The 15,803-nt window shown below is 35.8% G+C and overlaps 3 protein-coding genes across 3 annotated transcripts; 1 reads left to right on the top strand and 2 right to left on the bottom strand.

Moving 5' to 3' along the window:
• Nucleotides 1-3,482: 3,482 nt before the first annotated feature.
• LOC123665684 (syntaxin-16) lies at nucleotides 3,483-7,806 on the bottom strand. Its single transcript, XM_045599947.1, has 4 exons — nucleotides 7,663-7,806; nucleotides 7,220-7,356; nucleotides 5,286-5,458; nucleotides 3,483-4,388 (listed from the first exon to the last, which is right to left on the bottom strand). The coding sequence occupies exons 1-4, from the start codon at nucleotides 7,741-7,743 to the stop codon at nucleotides 3,760-3,762; spliced, it is 1,020 nt and encodes a 339-aa protein (XP_045455903.1). The 5' UTR covers nucleotides 7,744-7,806; the 3' UTR covers nucleotides 3,483-3,759.
• A 3,287-nt stretch (nucleotides 7,807-11,093) lies between these two features.
• LOC123665531 lies at nucleotides 11,094-11,642 on the top strand. Its single transcript, XM_045599822.1, has 2 exons — nucleotides 11,094-11,333; nucleotides 11,442-11,642. The coding sequence occupies exons 1-2, from the start codon at nucleotides 11,190-11,192 to the stop codon at nucleotides 11,640-11,642; spliced, it is 345 nt and encodes a 114-aa protein (XP_045455778.1). The 5' UTR covers nucleotides 11,094-11,189.
• A 1,471-nt stretch (nucleotides 11,643-13,113) lies between these two features.
• On the bottom strand, nucleotides 13,114-15,049 carry LOC123665529 (putative nuclease HARBI1). Its single transcript, XM_045599821.1, has 5 exons — nucleotides 14,837-15,049; nucleotides 14,295-14,491; nucleotides 14,093-14,225; nucleotides 13,619-13,760; nucleotides 13,114-13,529 (listed from the first exon to the last, which is right to left on the bottom strand). The coding sequence occupies exons 1-5, from the start codon at nucleotides 15,047-15,049 to the stop codon at nucleotides 13,114-13,116; spliced, it is 1,101 nt and encodes a 366-aa protein (XP_045455777.1).
• Nucleotides 15,050-15,803: the final 754 nt, after the last annotated feature.

Genomic DNA, 15,803 nt, shown 5'->3' with positions numbered 1-15,803 from the left:
TTTACCATTAGAATAGCAAAAAACTACACTCATAGTAGCGACAAATTGTGTGACATTTTTTTGTTTTTGAAATAAAATATAAAAAAAAAACTGTCGCCCTTATCAACTCAACTTTATTCATATTAACTTCCAAGTTCTAACTCCCAAATGTATGAAATAATGTTCTGATACCATAAAGTGAAATATTTGTGTTGGAATAAAAACATAATTTTCATAATTTAACTAATAAAACATTTTAATAAATTATCGATACCCAAATAATACTATCAACGAAATTACATATTAGTTATGTTTTTAATAATGCTAAAACTTTATTAATCTTGTAATTTTTTGTCGTAATAACTGAGGTAGGACACTGCAGAATATACCCAGCTCAAAATCTGTAGCAGTCCGACAGCTAAATAATACCGTTTTCAAGCAGTGTGTTCCTGTTGGTGGGTAAGGTGACCAGAGCTCCTGGGGAAGGGGGGGGATTGGTAGTAAGGTTGACAACGCGCTTGCGATGCTTCTGGTGCTGCAATTGCAGAGGTATGTAGGCTTTACCATCTGATAAGCCGTACGCTTGTTTGCCGACCTAGTTGTATAAAAAAAATAGCAATCTACAAAACACTCAAGATTCTTTGATAACGTACAAATACATTTACTTACCATATTGGTACTCTCACTTTAAACATTGGCACTCATACACACAAGATTTAGCCATCCATAAAACACTGAGTAGAAGTAATGTAGAGAGAGGGAGATCTCTTCTCTCCATCATCACAATACTTGTGACTCTTCACAATATTTTGAGAGTTAAAATATTAACTGGAATGACATTTTAGTTATGTTTTGTCGTAATCTAGGCTATTGTGTTTTGTGTTGTTTTAAACAACCTACACAGTATTTTATATTTCTTTCTGCTGTGTGGTTACGGCAGTAAAGAATATAGCCACTCCCTCTCTTCCCCTGGGTGTCGTAAGAGGCGACTAAGGGATAACGCAGTTCCACTACTAACTTTGAACTTAAAAGCCGACCGATGGTGGGATAACCATCCAACTGCTGGCTTTGAAATACACAGGCCAAAGACGGACAGCAGCATCTTCGGTGCCACAAAGTCAGCCCTGCGGTCACAAACCCGCCTGCCCAGCGTGGTGACTATGGGCAAAACACATGAGTTCACGCCATTTTTGGCGCGAACTTGTGGAGGCCTATATTCAGCAGTGGACGGCGATAGGCCGACGTGAAATAAACTTTAATTTTTTCAAATTTGTAATTTCAAAAGCAAGAAACTATATTTTTAAGGATTAAGTATTTTATGGATCGCCTTTACACAACATTTACGATACTATTAAATGAAACTTTAGGTCTCTTTCACTAGTTGTGTATATTAATCAAAAAGTTGTAGTTATCTATCAGAGAAACAGGTTCTAATGGCTTATTCTACCTCTGTTGTTAAAGTCCATTCACCTTATCTGCGGGATAAGTTTATCCAGAACCCGTGAAACAGACCCTTAATCTCAATATAAAATTTTACTTACAAACTATTCCTTAACTATGGAATAACTTAACCAAAATTGGTCATATTTACTTTTAATAAAACATCGATATTATATCCATACACAGTACGAAATAAGACTAGAATTACTGTTGATTGAAATTAAAATTTTAGTCAACAAAATAAAATAATAATTATTAAACTGGCAGGATCCCTGTATGTGCATTTTATTTAAATTAATTTAGATCCAGATGGGTTAAATTTCATTGTACCCTCTCTTTTATACAGTAATAGTTTTAATTTTGAGAGCCACCTTAATCTAAGCAACATATATGTGGGCCCTTCTATCCATTATATTTTTTAAAAACCTTTATCAATAAAAGCCTCAGTTTCTGCCATAGAATTTTAGGACGCAGGTATTTTGAAAGAATTTAATGACCGTAAAACTGACCATAGTCCATAATAGTCAAAAGTGACTAAATGACTAGTATTCTAGTGCCTAGAGTTCTAGAAGGTAGAAGGTGGCCCTCAATATGTAACAAATTAATATTAAATTGGCTGTGTAAATTAACACTTTTTGCTACTATAAGTATGACATTTATGAGAGCCATTTTTAAAAACAATAATATTAAAACATATCCAAGAGGTGTTTTTTTTTTCTACTTAATTTTTAATTTATTGTGTTTAACAGTAAATATTACAAAACTGGTAGTTTAGTGAGGACCTTAACAGATTGAAAAAAATTTTTTGATTGCCTCATCAAAAAAATTATAAATATAAAAAAATTATAAATAAATTAATTTTAAAAATATTATTATTAAACCTTATTTTTGCATAGGTGTTAACAATAATTTCTATGTACAACAAAATAAAACCCAATTTAAAAAAAAAAAACATTATATCTAGTTAGTTTTAGGAATGATTGTCTCGATAAAGGGGCCTACTCAAAGCACTGCCTGCAGGGTCCTGCTTGCAGTGCCACTGCCGATCGTATTGTATGTATGCATGCAGGGCCGATATTTTAATTGTTCACCCTGTCGCAGGGCCGCAGTGTCGTTCTGCCAGCCCGACACACGATCTCCCCACTCCGTAAACTGCAATCAGGGACATGTGTAGCTCGGTCGGGCCGATTTAGACCACCATTTTGTTTACGTCGGTACATTGCGACGTTTGTCTACTCTATTTGACCTGGGGTTTGTCTTGTCAGTGGTTGTCATTTAGCAATTAATCAGTTAGTTGGTGGTTAGTTGGTTTGGTTTTATTATATTACTAGCTGACCCGGCGAACTTCGTATCGCCTAACACAAACTTTATCGTATGGTATTAAAGTTCAAATTGACTTTTAAGTATTATCACAAATCTTTTGTATGGGAGTATAGAAAAGTGTTGTTTTTAGACTTTTTCAGGAAATTTAAATTTTTTTTTTTGAATTTTTCTCTCCGTAAGAACCATCCTCGTACTTCAAGGAATATTTAAAAAAAAAGAATTAGCGAAATCGGTCCAACCGTTCTCGAGTTTTGCGCTTAGCAACACATTCAGCGACTCATTTTTATATTAAAGATTTGTTTGGCTCTGTTTTCTTCAAGAAAAATGAGCCAGCGAGAAAAAGAGGTGTAGAGGGACGTAATCTAATTGTATAGGGATTTGCCATGTCTTTGGAAAACTAACCACGATCATTATCATAACAAAGATATGCGGTCGCAGGCTATGTCGCTTTTACATGAAAAATATTAAACTTTTTTACACCAGTGCTTCCTTTTTTTTTTTTTGAACGCTACAAGTACTCAATACAGTCAAACCCAATGCTATTTTTTGGTGTTTGAATAATGTAGGAGCCATTTATAAAAACTGACGAATTTAGGCAAGGACAAAGAGAACACAACTGAACACGACAACGTATGCCGCGTAAATGATTTGCAGTGCTTTGTGGAGCAACATCCTCTGCGGCAGTAACTGCAAGCAGGCCCTGCAGGCAGTGCTTTGAGTAGGCCCCTTTAGTAAGTTAAATCTAAGTTTCAATTTCATTGTTGCCTAACTACTGATCTATTTAAATATTCATATACTTTCTTTGTAAAAGATCACTTTACAGTCCTTTCAAACTCATGATATATCATTTTGACAGATAAACACTATTTACAATAATAGCGAGTGTTGTCAGCCTCAAATAATAATACCAAGCACAAAAAAAAAACATCGCGATAACACAAACACGGGTGCTTTGTGATATTTGTGCTTTTCAAACACTTCTCGAAGCATAATATTAAAAATCGTACACTTTACGAGCTAACTTTTTACAATAATTAATAAAACAAACATAACAACTACGGCGATGCCCAGTATAAAAATACAATGCATTTTTCTATTTTTCCGCTGGTATCTCTCAGCTTTCTGCAATTGTTTGTAGCCTTCGTAAACTTGTACTTGAGTTTGCTCGATATTATAGTCTATCCTATCCAGAACAGTACCCTGTTCGTGTACCATATTGGCTAAATCCTTAAATATATCATTTAAGTCGACAATAGACTTGACAATTTTATTGACTTCCTCTTCTCTTTCTTCAATCATTTTACTATTTTCTTCTTGCATTAGTAAGAGTTGCTTTTGATTTAATGCTTGTTTCTCGAACATTCCGTCTAAGTTCTGATCGTCGTAGTTTTGTGAAGTCGATGTGCTCGGTAATGAGAATAGCAAATCTGTCTGATTGTTTGTTAGTCCTGGCAGTAATTCATTGTCTTGTAAGCTTAGTTCCTCAAAGTTTGGTAGGTCAAAGTATGCATTGGATCTTTCTTCTCTTGAAGTTAAGGATTTCAGATAATTTGACTGTGATGTTCGAAATGTAACACTTAGGTCCTGGAGGATCGTTACTAGAGCCAGAACTACGTTAGCTGCTAATTTCTGTTCGCTTTTGTTGCCTGAAAGAAATTTTATGCATTAAGGAATTTCAAAATATTAATAATCACGAAACTAACATAAGTTGCTAAAACTAGGAAAATGTCAGGATCTGACTTTCAAAACTATTAATCGTCTAAAACGTTTGAAAGTTAAGTCATTTGTAGACTATTTTTTTTTTTAATTAAAATTCTTTAGAATAGTTGTGGTTTGAAACTCGATGAAACGAAAATGCGTCACTATAAAGAAAGATACACATAAATGAATAGAAGATAATGAAAAAGAATACATTACTGCATGACGCTTACGACCTTTTTCACAATGCCGTGATCATCGTCGATAGAACATATCGCAACGGCCTACCTTTCTACGACGTTTCAGAAGTTTCACTTCTGCCGTATGTGAATTGCACGCATGTAATTATATATTGAGAGATGAGGGAAATCTTCAAAGTCAGTTGTCAGGTATTGTTGGTAAGTAGATTGGGATTTTTACCCACAATACCTACCTTTTTCGATTTAGTAACCATAAATGAGTACCTATGACAGGTTTCCAGTAGTAAATAATAAACAAATGAATATGTTTAACTGACAAGAATAATAAATATCTGCAACAAACACACACGGTGTCCGTTCCTATGGTAAGCAACTAATGCTTTCTCTATAGGTAACAGCCGACTGATATAGCTATATTAAATAATTAAAAAAAAAAGTCGCGAGTGAATAGGTTACTTCTAGGTAAGCGTGCTCCATCTTAGACCGCATTTTCACTTATCATCAGGTGAAATAACGGTCAAACGCCAGCCTATCTATGTATAAAAAAAAAAGTGTGCTTTAGACCACACGTCATAAGTAAAACTTCCTTAGCTGCAGGGGCAGCAACGAAGTTTTACTTCAATCTAATCTAATTTAGCAACTTACCGTGTCGTATCTGAGCTTTGATGGTGGTGATTCTAGCATGTGCTTGAGTGAAAAGTCGGCTGATTTCCGCAGACAATCGGTCGATATGCTGTTGCTCACTACTGTCGTCCAACGCTGGCCTTCTGATCTGTCGCTCATGACGAGACTGTAGTTCTGTCAACTTTGTCCTGAGCCTAAAAATGATATGTTGTACAATTATTTTATTCTTGGCTTTCCACATTTGGACCGCGATTCTTTTTTTACACAACTGGGTCGGCAAACAAGCGTACGGTTCACCTGACGGTATGCGATTACCGTAGCTTATAGACGTTTGCAAACGCGTTGCCCCCGAAGACCCTACCCCAGGAGCTCGGCCACCTTAGTCACCACAGGAACACAACACCGCTTGAAAGCAGTATTATTAAGCTGTGATTTTCTTTGAAAGTTTGAAGTTGAGGTATTTTCCCAGTCGGGATGCTTCAGATTTTGAACAGGATATTTCCTACTATTCTAATCTTTATTATCTTTTTATCAATAGCGTAATAAGGATTCTAAAATTATATTTGCTTCAGCCGGTATATCCCACTACTGGGTATAGGCTTCTTTCCCCACGTAGGTGAAGGATAGGAACTTAATTCCACCATACTGCTCCAATGAGGGTTGGCGGATATATTCCCTCCTATGAGTAACGATCGCTATCAGGTGTACATGATAACAACCGGGACCGACGGCTTAACGTGCCCTCCAAGGCACGGTGGGTCGACCCACAAGGACTGCACAAACACCCAAACCACGGCAAACACCTGTATGGCCAATATAAATGTTTGTCGTGTGCGGGGATCGAACCCGCAGCCGCCAGCGCAACAGGTACAATCCATGGCTGTAACCGTTGCGCCAACGCGGCGTCTTTAAATTAAATTCTTAAAATTAAGAATGAACAATTTTTAGTCAGATGGACATTTATTAGACATTAAACTCCTCCAAAACGGCTTGACCGATTCTTTTGAAAATTCTTGTGCATATTTGGTAGACCGGAAACCCGTTAGTTATAAGTATAACCCCTGAATATTTTATTTTATTGACAATTTTTTTTTATTTTTTATTTTTATTGATTTGCTATTGAAAAATACATGCAACCCTTAATTTTCACCCTTCTACAACCAACTCCTATTTTTGAATAGCCGGGTCAACTACTTTATTTATATTTGTTTTTGTACAAGTAAAGGGTCATTCATTAATAATGTAAACCTCGATAGGGAAGTGGTTCAGCACAAATATCTCAGGCGGGGAAAGGGAGAGTACCGCCCAGCATCATGGAGGTTTTTTGAGGCAATTGAGCCGTATTGGTGGAAGATCAAGCTTAATAAACTGCTATTACTAAAATATTTCTCAAGATGGCGTTAGTAAAGATTATATTGTCTTATTTTGACTGTTATCACAGTCATCTATGATATTGATCTTTACTCTTAGTGTTGAATAATATTGTTTTTGGATTAAAGATAATTTGCAGCATTAGCGCAGTGGTCATAGTACTGGCTGTTGGGTTCGCCGCACATGACAAACATTTGTATTGGCCATATAGATGATTGTCGTGATCTGGGCGTTTATACTTGTGTATTGTGCCTCCGACCCCTCACACAGAAGAAAATCTTACAGGGGCCATTGAGTGGGAAGTATTTATTTATTTATAATATATCTGTCAGCCTTTTTTTTTCACAGGGAAATGCTTGTACGCACCCCAACGAGGCCGGCAGGAGTGTGGGACTCATGGCCGACCCAGATTGACCACTAAAACCCAGCGAGATCGCATTCACATGCTACCGCAACATATCTGTCAGCCTGCCTTCTGATTAAAATTTGAACCTTCATTTATGTGGAGAAAGAGGACCAGCAGGGGGATATTATAAGCTGATTCACCCGTTATATATACATTTTAATCTACAAAATTTACAAACCTTGTAACAATATAATGTGCTTCTTCTAAGGAGTCGCTCCAAGGTGGTGGAGCATTAGAGTCGGACCTCATCTCCATACCCGCCTCCATATCATGAGAATTGGATCTCATCAGTCTTACTCTCTCTGTATCATTTGCCTGTTATAAATTGAGTACTCAGAATATTGTTTGATATGCTTCAATAGTTTAAGAAAATAAATTAAACGATATTGTCCTAAAAACTATTTCACAGTAAAACCTATTTCATTTATATTTTTTAACAATATGTTTAAAAATATATAAATTATCTAAATGATGTGGCATTTAGAAACGACGTAAGATATCTTTAAATTGTGTAGTACTTCAAAAAGGGTATGAAATTTAAAAATTGGAAGCTACAACAGCCTCTAGAACATTATGTACGAAATTACAGTCGTAAAACCAAATCAATAATTGTAAGCCTACCTGTTCGGAAAAAATATGTCTACTGTGTATAGCATTGTTGCGCATCAACACAAACACCTCCGTTAAGCTTCGTGATACCATTTTGCCGAATTATTTAAACAAAAAACAATATTATTCGAACTTTATTTTGATTATCCCTAATACGAGAGTACCTAACATTTTGATTATCGGTTGACATTGACGTTTACAATCACACCAAGATTCGGATTATCGCAAATAATCGGTATTCAGTTATATTAATCTTGCCATCAACTATGAGAAAACGTAAATTATAATCAAATGACGCCGCGTTGGCGCAACGGTTACAACCATGGATTGTACCTGTTGCGCTGGCAGTTGCGGGCTCGATCCCAGCACATGACAAACATTTGTATTGGCCATACAGGTGTTTGCCGTGGTCTAGGTGTTTGTGCAGTTCTTGTAGGTCTCCCCACCGTGCCTCGGAGAGCACGTTAAGCCGTCGGTCCCGGTTGTTATCATGTACACCTGATAGCGATCGTTACTCATAGTAGGGAATATATCCGTCAACCCGATTTGGAGCAGCGTGGTGGATTAAGCTCTGATCCATCTTCTACATGGGGAAAGAGGCCTATGCCCAGTAGTGGGATATTACAGGCTGAAGCGTAATCAAATTAAAATAATTTGCAGTATGTAGTTTAATTATTAAAAATGTAATTGTTTTTATGATCGCACAATCATCAATCGAACAAACAATAATTAATAAAAATTAATTATGAGCGACACCTGGAGACCGAACTTCAATATGTCAAGCAAGTACTGCGAGACAACAAGCTTCGGGTACCGCGTCCTCATCGCAGTGAACGTGTGAAACCAGCCACCGTCGAACGAGTACCTGCTGTGCTACCTTTTATGAAAGGGGTCACTGACAAGATTGGCTTCATCTTAAAGCGAGCTTCTATAAAAACTTTTTTCAAGCCGCCAAAAACGATAAGTCAATTTTTACCATCTGTCAAGTGTACCCTTACAAGATGCAGGAGTATACAAGCTTGATTGTGACTGTGGTCTCTCTTATATAGGACAAACAAAGCGATCGATCAAAACTCGCGTTAAGGAACATATAGCTGACTTAAAACATCGTCGCTATACTAAGTCCGCAATCTGTGAACACAGTCTAGACACAGCTAGCCATTATATTAGATTCGATAAACCACAGATCCTCGCAAAAGAACACCGATTCCAACCAAGGATGTTCCGTGAGGCTGTTGAAATTAAAAAACATCCAAATTTCAATAGAGAAGATGGCTGGCAATTACCACCTGCTTGGGACCCCATTATTAATATAATTAAATCAAAAACCAAGCATAATTCACCACAGATTAAAGACTCAATTAGCACATTCTGCTTCTGCGTAGATAGGACTATATAAGATATTGATGTATGTCGGGTAGTTTCGAATAACTTTGTAACGTTGGGACGTCTGACACCTCAGTCCTCCCGTGATTGCCGTGACCATGGAGAATATGCTCCATGGCCGTGACCATGGTTGCTGTAAAGTATCCGAAACGTCGGGAATCAAAAGATAATAATAAACCGCGATAAAATCCGAAAAAAGTTGTTTCATTAAAAAATTAATTAATTTAACCGACAAAAATAAATATATATATAGTTAGTTAGCGGGGCCAATTTAAGGAAGGACATTTACTTAATTAATTATAAATAAATAAAAGACGAACAAACAGTTTTTACATTCGAACAATAACGAACAAACTACGAATAAATATTAGAAATATAATTGTGTTTGCAGGCAAACGAAAAAACACCGACATCAATTATATTGACGAGTAATACAACGTAGGTAGACGAAAAAATATTCAAGTAAATACGCATTATCAGAGGTTACTCCAAAAGTTGTAATCAGATCTCGATGAAATTTAAATGTGACCACATGATAAACATCGCCTTTGATTAAATTAAAAATCATCAAAATCGGTACACCCAGTAAAAAGTTATGCGGATTTTTGAGTTTCCTTCAATTTCTGTCCTGGTTTCCGTATTATGATACTACACCAGAAATATCTCCTATTCAACAAAAAAAGATTTATCAAAATCGGTTCATAAACGACGAAGTTATCTCCGAACATACATAATATACATACAGTGGAATTGAGTAACCTCTTCCTTTTTTGAAGTCGGTAAAAAAATACAAAAATCATAAAAAGTGGGGCCAAATTCAATGAGACCATTAGCCTTTTGGTATTATAGTAAACCATGGTCTTATATACAAGTCTTGTAACGGATCCCAATTTCAATGGTGAGAGATTTGATGACGTTTCATTGTAATTGGTTATATTCAGTGACGTATCATTGTAATTGGTTATATTTTAAAATATAAATGCGTTACGTGATAGAAAAAGATATGGAAAGCTATTCTGTCTTCGTTGCTCAGCACACTCATCTATTGTCACGCCTCCGGCGGCCATAAATTGTAAAGAAAAGCGCAAACATTAAACCGACGCACATCACTTTCTTTAAATATTTATTCTACTCCATGCACACCACTATTGTTGACTGTTGTTGCAAGACCTGTATAGAAGACCGTGTAATAAACAACTCTTTGATACAGATAAACAGAAAAACCTACACTACAGTACAGCTAGGCAATTCTCTAAGCGACGTGTTGTGGCTGTACTCGTCGCTGTGATCACGGATGTCACAGCCGTCGCATCGTTCGCTGAGTTCAAGGCGTTATTTTTCGTATTCTCTAAGCTCTGTTATCTCGCCGACGATCTCTCGGCTGCGTGAGCGCACGGCTGTTCGCAAGGCTGTTTTTGAGGGATGGGCGGAGCCGTATCTGCACTATCGATATATTTTTGTCTCGTAAATATTGACTATTTCTTTGTGATAACAATTATGTTATAAGCATTTTTGAATACACAGTTGTATTTATGAATCATTTGAGTATATTTGCTTAAAAATAATAGTAAATTGCCGACAAACAGGTAAAAATGTTTCTAGTAAATGTGGTCTTTGCATATTAAATTGACACTTAATAAAAAAGTTAGCTCTACGTCAAATCGAAAAATGACACTTATTAAAATCGACGTCAAATCTAAAATAGAGTTGAGTAAACAAAAACAAACAAAACATGTGAAACACATTAAACTTAGTCATAAGAAATAAAATAAAATAAAATCGAATGTTAGAAAGTCAAGTGCCACACTTGTATACACTTTAAATTGGATATGGGGCCGATTCGAGCGACCCACGAAAACCACTTAAAATATTTTGTGAAACTTGGGAACATGTGCATTAATAATGTGTTCAGTCAATCAGTATTGCCTAAACAAAACGTTATACTGTTGTGCCAACTTGTTGTGCATCGCATAGTAAACATAAAAAATCTAAATTGAACAAGTAAGTATTACATTACTATCACATATTATGTTTCTCGTACGACGTACCAGTATTTTTTTCTAATGTAAGTTGGTTTACAATCTAAACACTTGCTTGCAGTGGCTCGTAACGCTGGACCGTCCTCAGTACAATTGGAGAAATTGATTGAATTCATGGAAGTGAGATCAGACCTTGCCACTGGACATGCCCGTACAGCGAATGCTAGGACCCGTATGCAAAATGGCTGGACCGAAATAGCTACGGTGTTAAACAGTGTTGGCAACGGGTGCATAAAAGAGTGGAAGCAGTGGGCTAAGGTATGTAACTAATTAATAGTAGTGTTAGTACAAATATATGCATAATGTTTAAGTTTGTTTAGATGTGTAAATGTCAACTTTCTATGTGATTATCTTTTTTGTTTATAGTACTGGAAAGATAAAAAAGCTGCCACAAAAAGGAAGGCAAATATTGCACAGACTGCTATGCAGAGGACAGGTGGTGGGGTCGATGTAGACGTGGTGGAGCTGTCAGATCTGGAGAAAAGAATTCTGACCATTTCTGGTGGTCTGAGTTTTGCTACTGGTGATAGGAATTTAGCAATCAATCCATTTCATGTATGTATATAAGACATGTCTTGATAAACAAAATTTAAGCTTTTACAACAACAGCTTCCATAGTTTATTAATCATAAAAATTTATTGTCAGAATTAATTTGATTTTTATTTTTTGTTTGTAGGAACAAGGAAATGCTGTTCAGCCCCCTCTAGGCACTGAAACTAGCGGTCACTCAGAAAGCATCTTGCGGCAGTTTCATGTGAGAGTAATATTTTTATTTAATTTAAATTAATATCATAAAATTAATATAATATTTATAAAATTAATAATCTAAAATACTAGCAGTGTCTTAAATTATGTTTTTAGAAAATTCCTGATCCACCAGGAATAGTAGGAATAGTATCCATCAGTAATTACCAAAATTTTTACACTTGTAGAAGGTCCTGAATTACTTTAAAAAAAACTTATCACTTCCTCTTATGTAAAATATAAGTCAATAATAATTTTAGATATTTAATTGTCTACTCAATGTATTCGGGTATTAAAAACTGGGTACTTCGGTATTAAAAACTATTGATTAATTTTTAGGACGAAACTGTAGTTGTTGTTGTCGGAGACACAGTAGCAGAAAATCTACAGACACCAACGATTTCTACTCCACCAGATGAGTCTGAAGGTGTACGGATACAGGATGAAGTTGAAATGGTAAATTTATACATGTTTATTAGGCAGAGATTTATAATTATATTTAATATTATATTAATCTATAAATTTAGACAATATTCAACAGTTTTTTCTTATTTATTTATAGGTATCCCCCTCTGAAAGAGACAGAAATGTTGAAGAGGCAGGGGAAATGCCATCAATACCAAGCGATAGTGTCGGTGGCGCGCGAAGGCGCATTTGTTTCGATTCCCCCAGTCAGCGCAGGGGCTCATCCGTGCCTACACCGACGCAAAGACCCACTTCTAGCTCGCAACAACGCCGCCGCACAGCAATGACGTCACCTCGCGGAGACGCGAGGACGCGAGGATCTGCGGGACGCCGACGTCTTCTGCGACGGTCTCCCCCGTCACAGCGTCGCTCCGAGATGGCAAGCCTTATCCAAAGGTTTATAGCCATCGAAGAGCAACGTGTTGAGGCAGAGCTTACCTCAGCTCGGTCTCAGGAGGCCTTAGCACGGGCGCGGGAAGCCGATGCACAAGGTCCCATCATAATGGCGGCAGCAATAGATCGCCTCGGTGACATTATACGCGACGTCACACAGCAATCACTTAAAGCAATTCTACATTTTAGAGCTCCTGATACCTAGCTCTAACACGTAGAATTAAATTTAAGTGATTTTTGTTTTTTTTTTTGTTAGTTAATAATACAATTTTATTTTCATATTATTTTTATTTCATTATTTTGATAAAAAAATAATAATAATAGCTATGATTTAATTTTGTACTCTAATATTACAATGTTAAAATTAAATAATTATAAGTAATAATATTTAAATAATAATATATATATAATAAGTAAAGCAGGTTACACTTTTATTTAATGCCTCCCACGCCATAAAATATTTATAAGTTGCTGGCGGGAAGCCCGACCACGTTCTAGGGCGCCTAGAGATTCCGGCTCTATGTGATGACCCTCGCTTTGTAGCACTTCATTTGCGCGAATTTCTTCTTCTTGCAAATTATGTGGCAACTCTAATACTGGTAATCCAGCGCGATTACAAATATTGTGCAAGATACAGCAAGCAATAATGATTTTAGACACCATTTCTGGATCATAGTGTAAAACTCTATGAACCAGAAGACATCTAAATCTGCCCTTTAAAATTCCGATTGTCCTTTCAACACTATTCCTTGCTGTACTATGCAGTGTATTGTAATGCTCCTCTGGAGAACCAGGCTCAGGATTGGCACATGGGGTCATCAAGTAGGATCTCTGCCCATAAGCAGAATCACCTGTGAACAATTAATATTATATTAAATAAATTACCAACTGCCTTTCCACTATTCAATGTCAACTGTAAACAATGTTATTTTTTTCATACCTAACAAATATGCTGTCTCTCCCGCATTGTTTAGTTGCTCCAGGTGATGCTGTATGACAGAATTATTAAAAATGAAGCTGTCGTGTGTAGCCCCTCCAAATGTAGCATCCACATGTAATATGTTTAGATCACAGTCATTTATCTGCAATGCAAACATCATTATATAGTTAATACTAATATTCATTTTTAAACATTAATATATATTATAATATTTATTATTTCTAAATTATGAAATGATCAATACTAGTCTCTATACATAATTATAATATAATATAATCTCTATTCTCATAAGCACAGACCAAACGGAATAATCCATTTAAAAAAAAAAAACAGTCGAATTGAGAACCTCCTCCTTTTTTGGAAGTCGGTTAAAAATCAGTTTTCAAGATAAATTAAATATTTTTATTTATAGGTAATGTATTTTTATCTTTTAATAAACCAATGGGTGTTTATATTCTATAGTACAACACTCACAATTAAAACATTTCTAGCATGGTAACCTTTTCTGCAGTAATATCTTTCTTCTTGTGTTTTGGGACGAATCATGGCCACCAAAGTACCATCAACACATCCAATCACACCAGGAATTTTAAATTTCTCAAAAAATCTGCAACAAAAGATAAAGGTCAAACAGAAGTGTCGACAAAGGGGACTTAAATATATTTACTTTAAGTACCTTTGTTTCAGAGTTTCTCTTTCATTACGATTTTGTGGAAATCTTATATACTTTTTAATTATGTCAGGATGATTTAGTGCATTGACAATTGTATTAATAGCTCGGCTGGCAGATGGTTGTGATACATAATTAAAAAATGATTTTCCAACTACATTCTGGTAGCTTCCAGTGGCCAAAAAAGATAGGGTGCATAGAATCTGGAAGAAATAAGATTATTGTCATTTCATATAGTCGTAGATAATAATAGATTAGTAATAGAAAAACAAGGTTTCACTATAAATTATCAATGTTATATAAATACATAGTAATATTTTATATGTATATTACTATACTAATATATAACTATTCGCTTAACTATTGTTATTGGATAACTCTCAATATAATTATGTACATACTTACACTGAGGCTTCTACATAAACCCAGTGTGAACTAGATGTATATTGTAACACAAAAAATAAATAGTAGATACTGCACTGCTTTGTATATTAAACTACAAAGATCAATTAATAAGTAGACAAATAAGGTAGTTCCGGTAGTATCACCTTAGTGTGATGACTGAGCCCACCACGCCGTACTTGTTGGGGCAAAAAAGGCATGAGATCGTCTTCCAATATTTCTATAAGATCCCTGGTGAGCCTGTAGTTGCGTATGTAATCTCTGTCTGATGATATTTTATAAAGATTGCGTATACTGCGACTTTGACGTCTTTTGTGTAAATCGTCTAGCCTTTTAGCTTCTTCTAGAAGGTACAACATACACAATACTCTTGCGGCCCTGTTATCACAAAAAAAAATAAGTATAAGTATGTACCTATATTTTTTTAAATTACTGCTTCATGTGTTCTGAGTTCTAAATAGATTTAAAAGAAACATATTATGTAGCTACTAAATACTTACATTTTTATAGAGTAATCCAACTTAAAATATCACTAAAACAAACTAAACACAATATAAATGGACTGAAAATCCTTGGCTACAGCCACGAAATAGTAGCTTTTCGTTTGACACTAAAAGTTGTAAGCGTACGCCGAGGCTGCGGTTGAAATTTGTGGCTGTTTTGCTTGGAGAATACCGATTTCATATTAAGAACATACAAAATTATAAATATTTGTTTTCAAATCACGCCGTCTACAGCCATGCGGCGCTAGTGTCGAACAGCGTAGAAATTAATCTTAGGGAATACCCTTATAGCCCTCGTCGCTGTAACAGCGGCTGTCATCTAGGCTGTAACGATATTTACGCTTAGAGAATTGCACAGCAGGCTCTGTGGGTTTGTATTTGTAGTTTGTAAATTAATGCATGACAGAAAAAAAAAGCGCGGGAACTTTGAAGTGAAAAGGCGGTCTTTTTTTTCAAAAATATTTTATTAATTTTATAATTCATTCACTGGAGTTTTTTATAAATAAATACTTATAAATTAATCAAGAGATGGGGAGAAGTAAGAAAAGGAAAAAGAAGGAGGAAGGTAACGCTGAGGACGACTCGTTGAGCTCCGACTCCGAGTCCATAA

This window comes from Melitaea cinxia, chromosome 24 (genome assembly GCF_905220565.1).
Source record: "Melitaea cinxia chromosome 24, ilMelCinx1.1, whole genome shotgun sequence".
In the NCBI taxonomy this organism is placed as follows: Eukaryota; Metazoa; Arthropoda; class Insecta; order Lepidoptera; family Nymphalidae; genus Melitaea; species Melitaea cinxia.
This window is presented reverse-complemented; position numbering and strand designations above follow the sequence as displayed.

Coding starts and splice junctions, on each gene's coding strand:
- LOC123665529 (XM_045599821.1), bottom strand. CDS start 15,049: ATGTTGTACCTTCTAGAAGAAGCTAAAAGGCTAGACGATTTACACAAA. Junction 14,226..14,294: donor AGAGAAACTCTGAAACAAAG/GTACTTAAAGTA, acceptor CTTTTGTTGCAG/ATTTTTTGAGAAATTTAAAA. Junction 13,530..13,618: donor AGAGACAGCATATTTGTTAG/GTATGAAAAAAA, acceptor AATTGTTCACAG/GTGATTCTGCTTATGGGCAG.
- LOC123665684 (XM_045599947.1), bottom strand. CDS start 7,743: ATGGTATCACGAAGCTTAACGGAGGTGTTTGTGTTGATGCGCAACAAT. Junction 7,357..7,662: donor GACATATTTTTTCCGAACAG/GTAGGCTTACAA, acceptor AATTTATAACAG/GCAAATGATACAGAGAGAGT. Junction 5,459..7,219: donor GCACATTATATTGTTACAAG/GTTTGTAAATTT, acceptor TATCATTTTTAG/GCTCAGGACAAAGTTGACAG.
- LOC123665531 (XM_045599822.1), top strand. CDS start 11,190: ATGGAAGTGAGATCAGACCTTGCCACTGGACATGCCCGTACAGCGAAT. Junction 11,334..11,441: donor AGTGGAAGCAGTGGGCTAAG/GTATGTAACTAA, acceptor TTTTGTTTATAG/TACTGGAAAGATAAAAAAGC.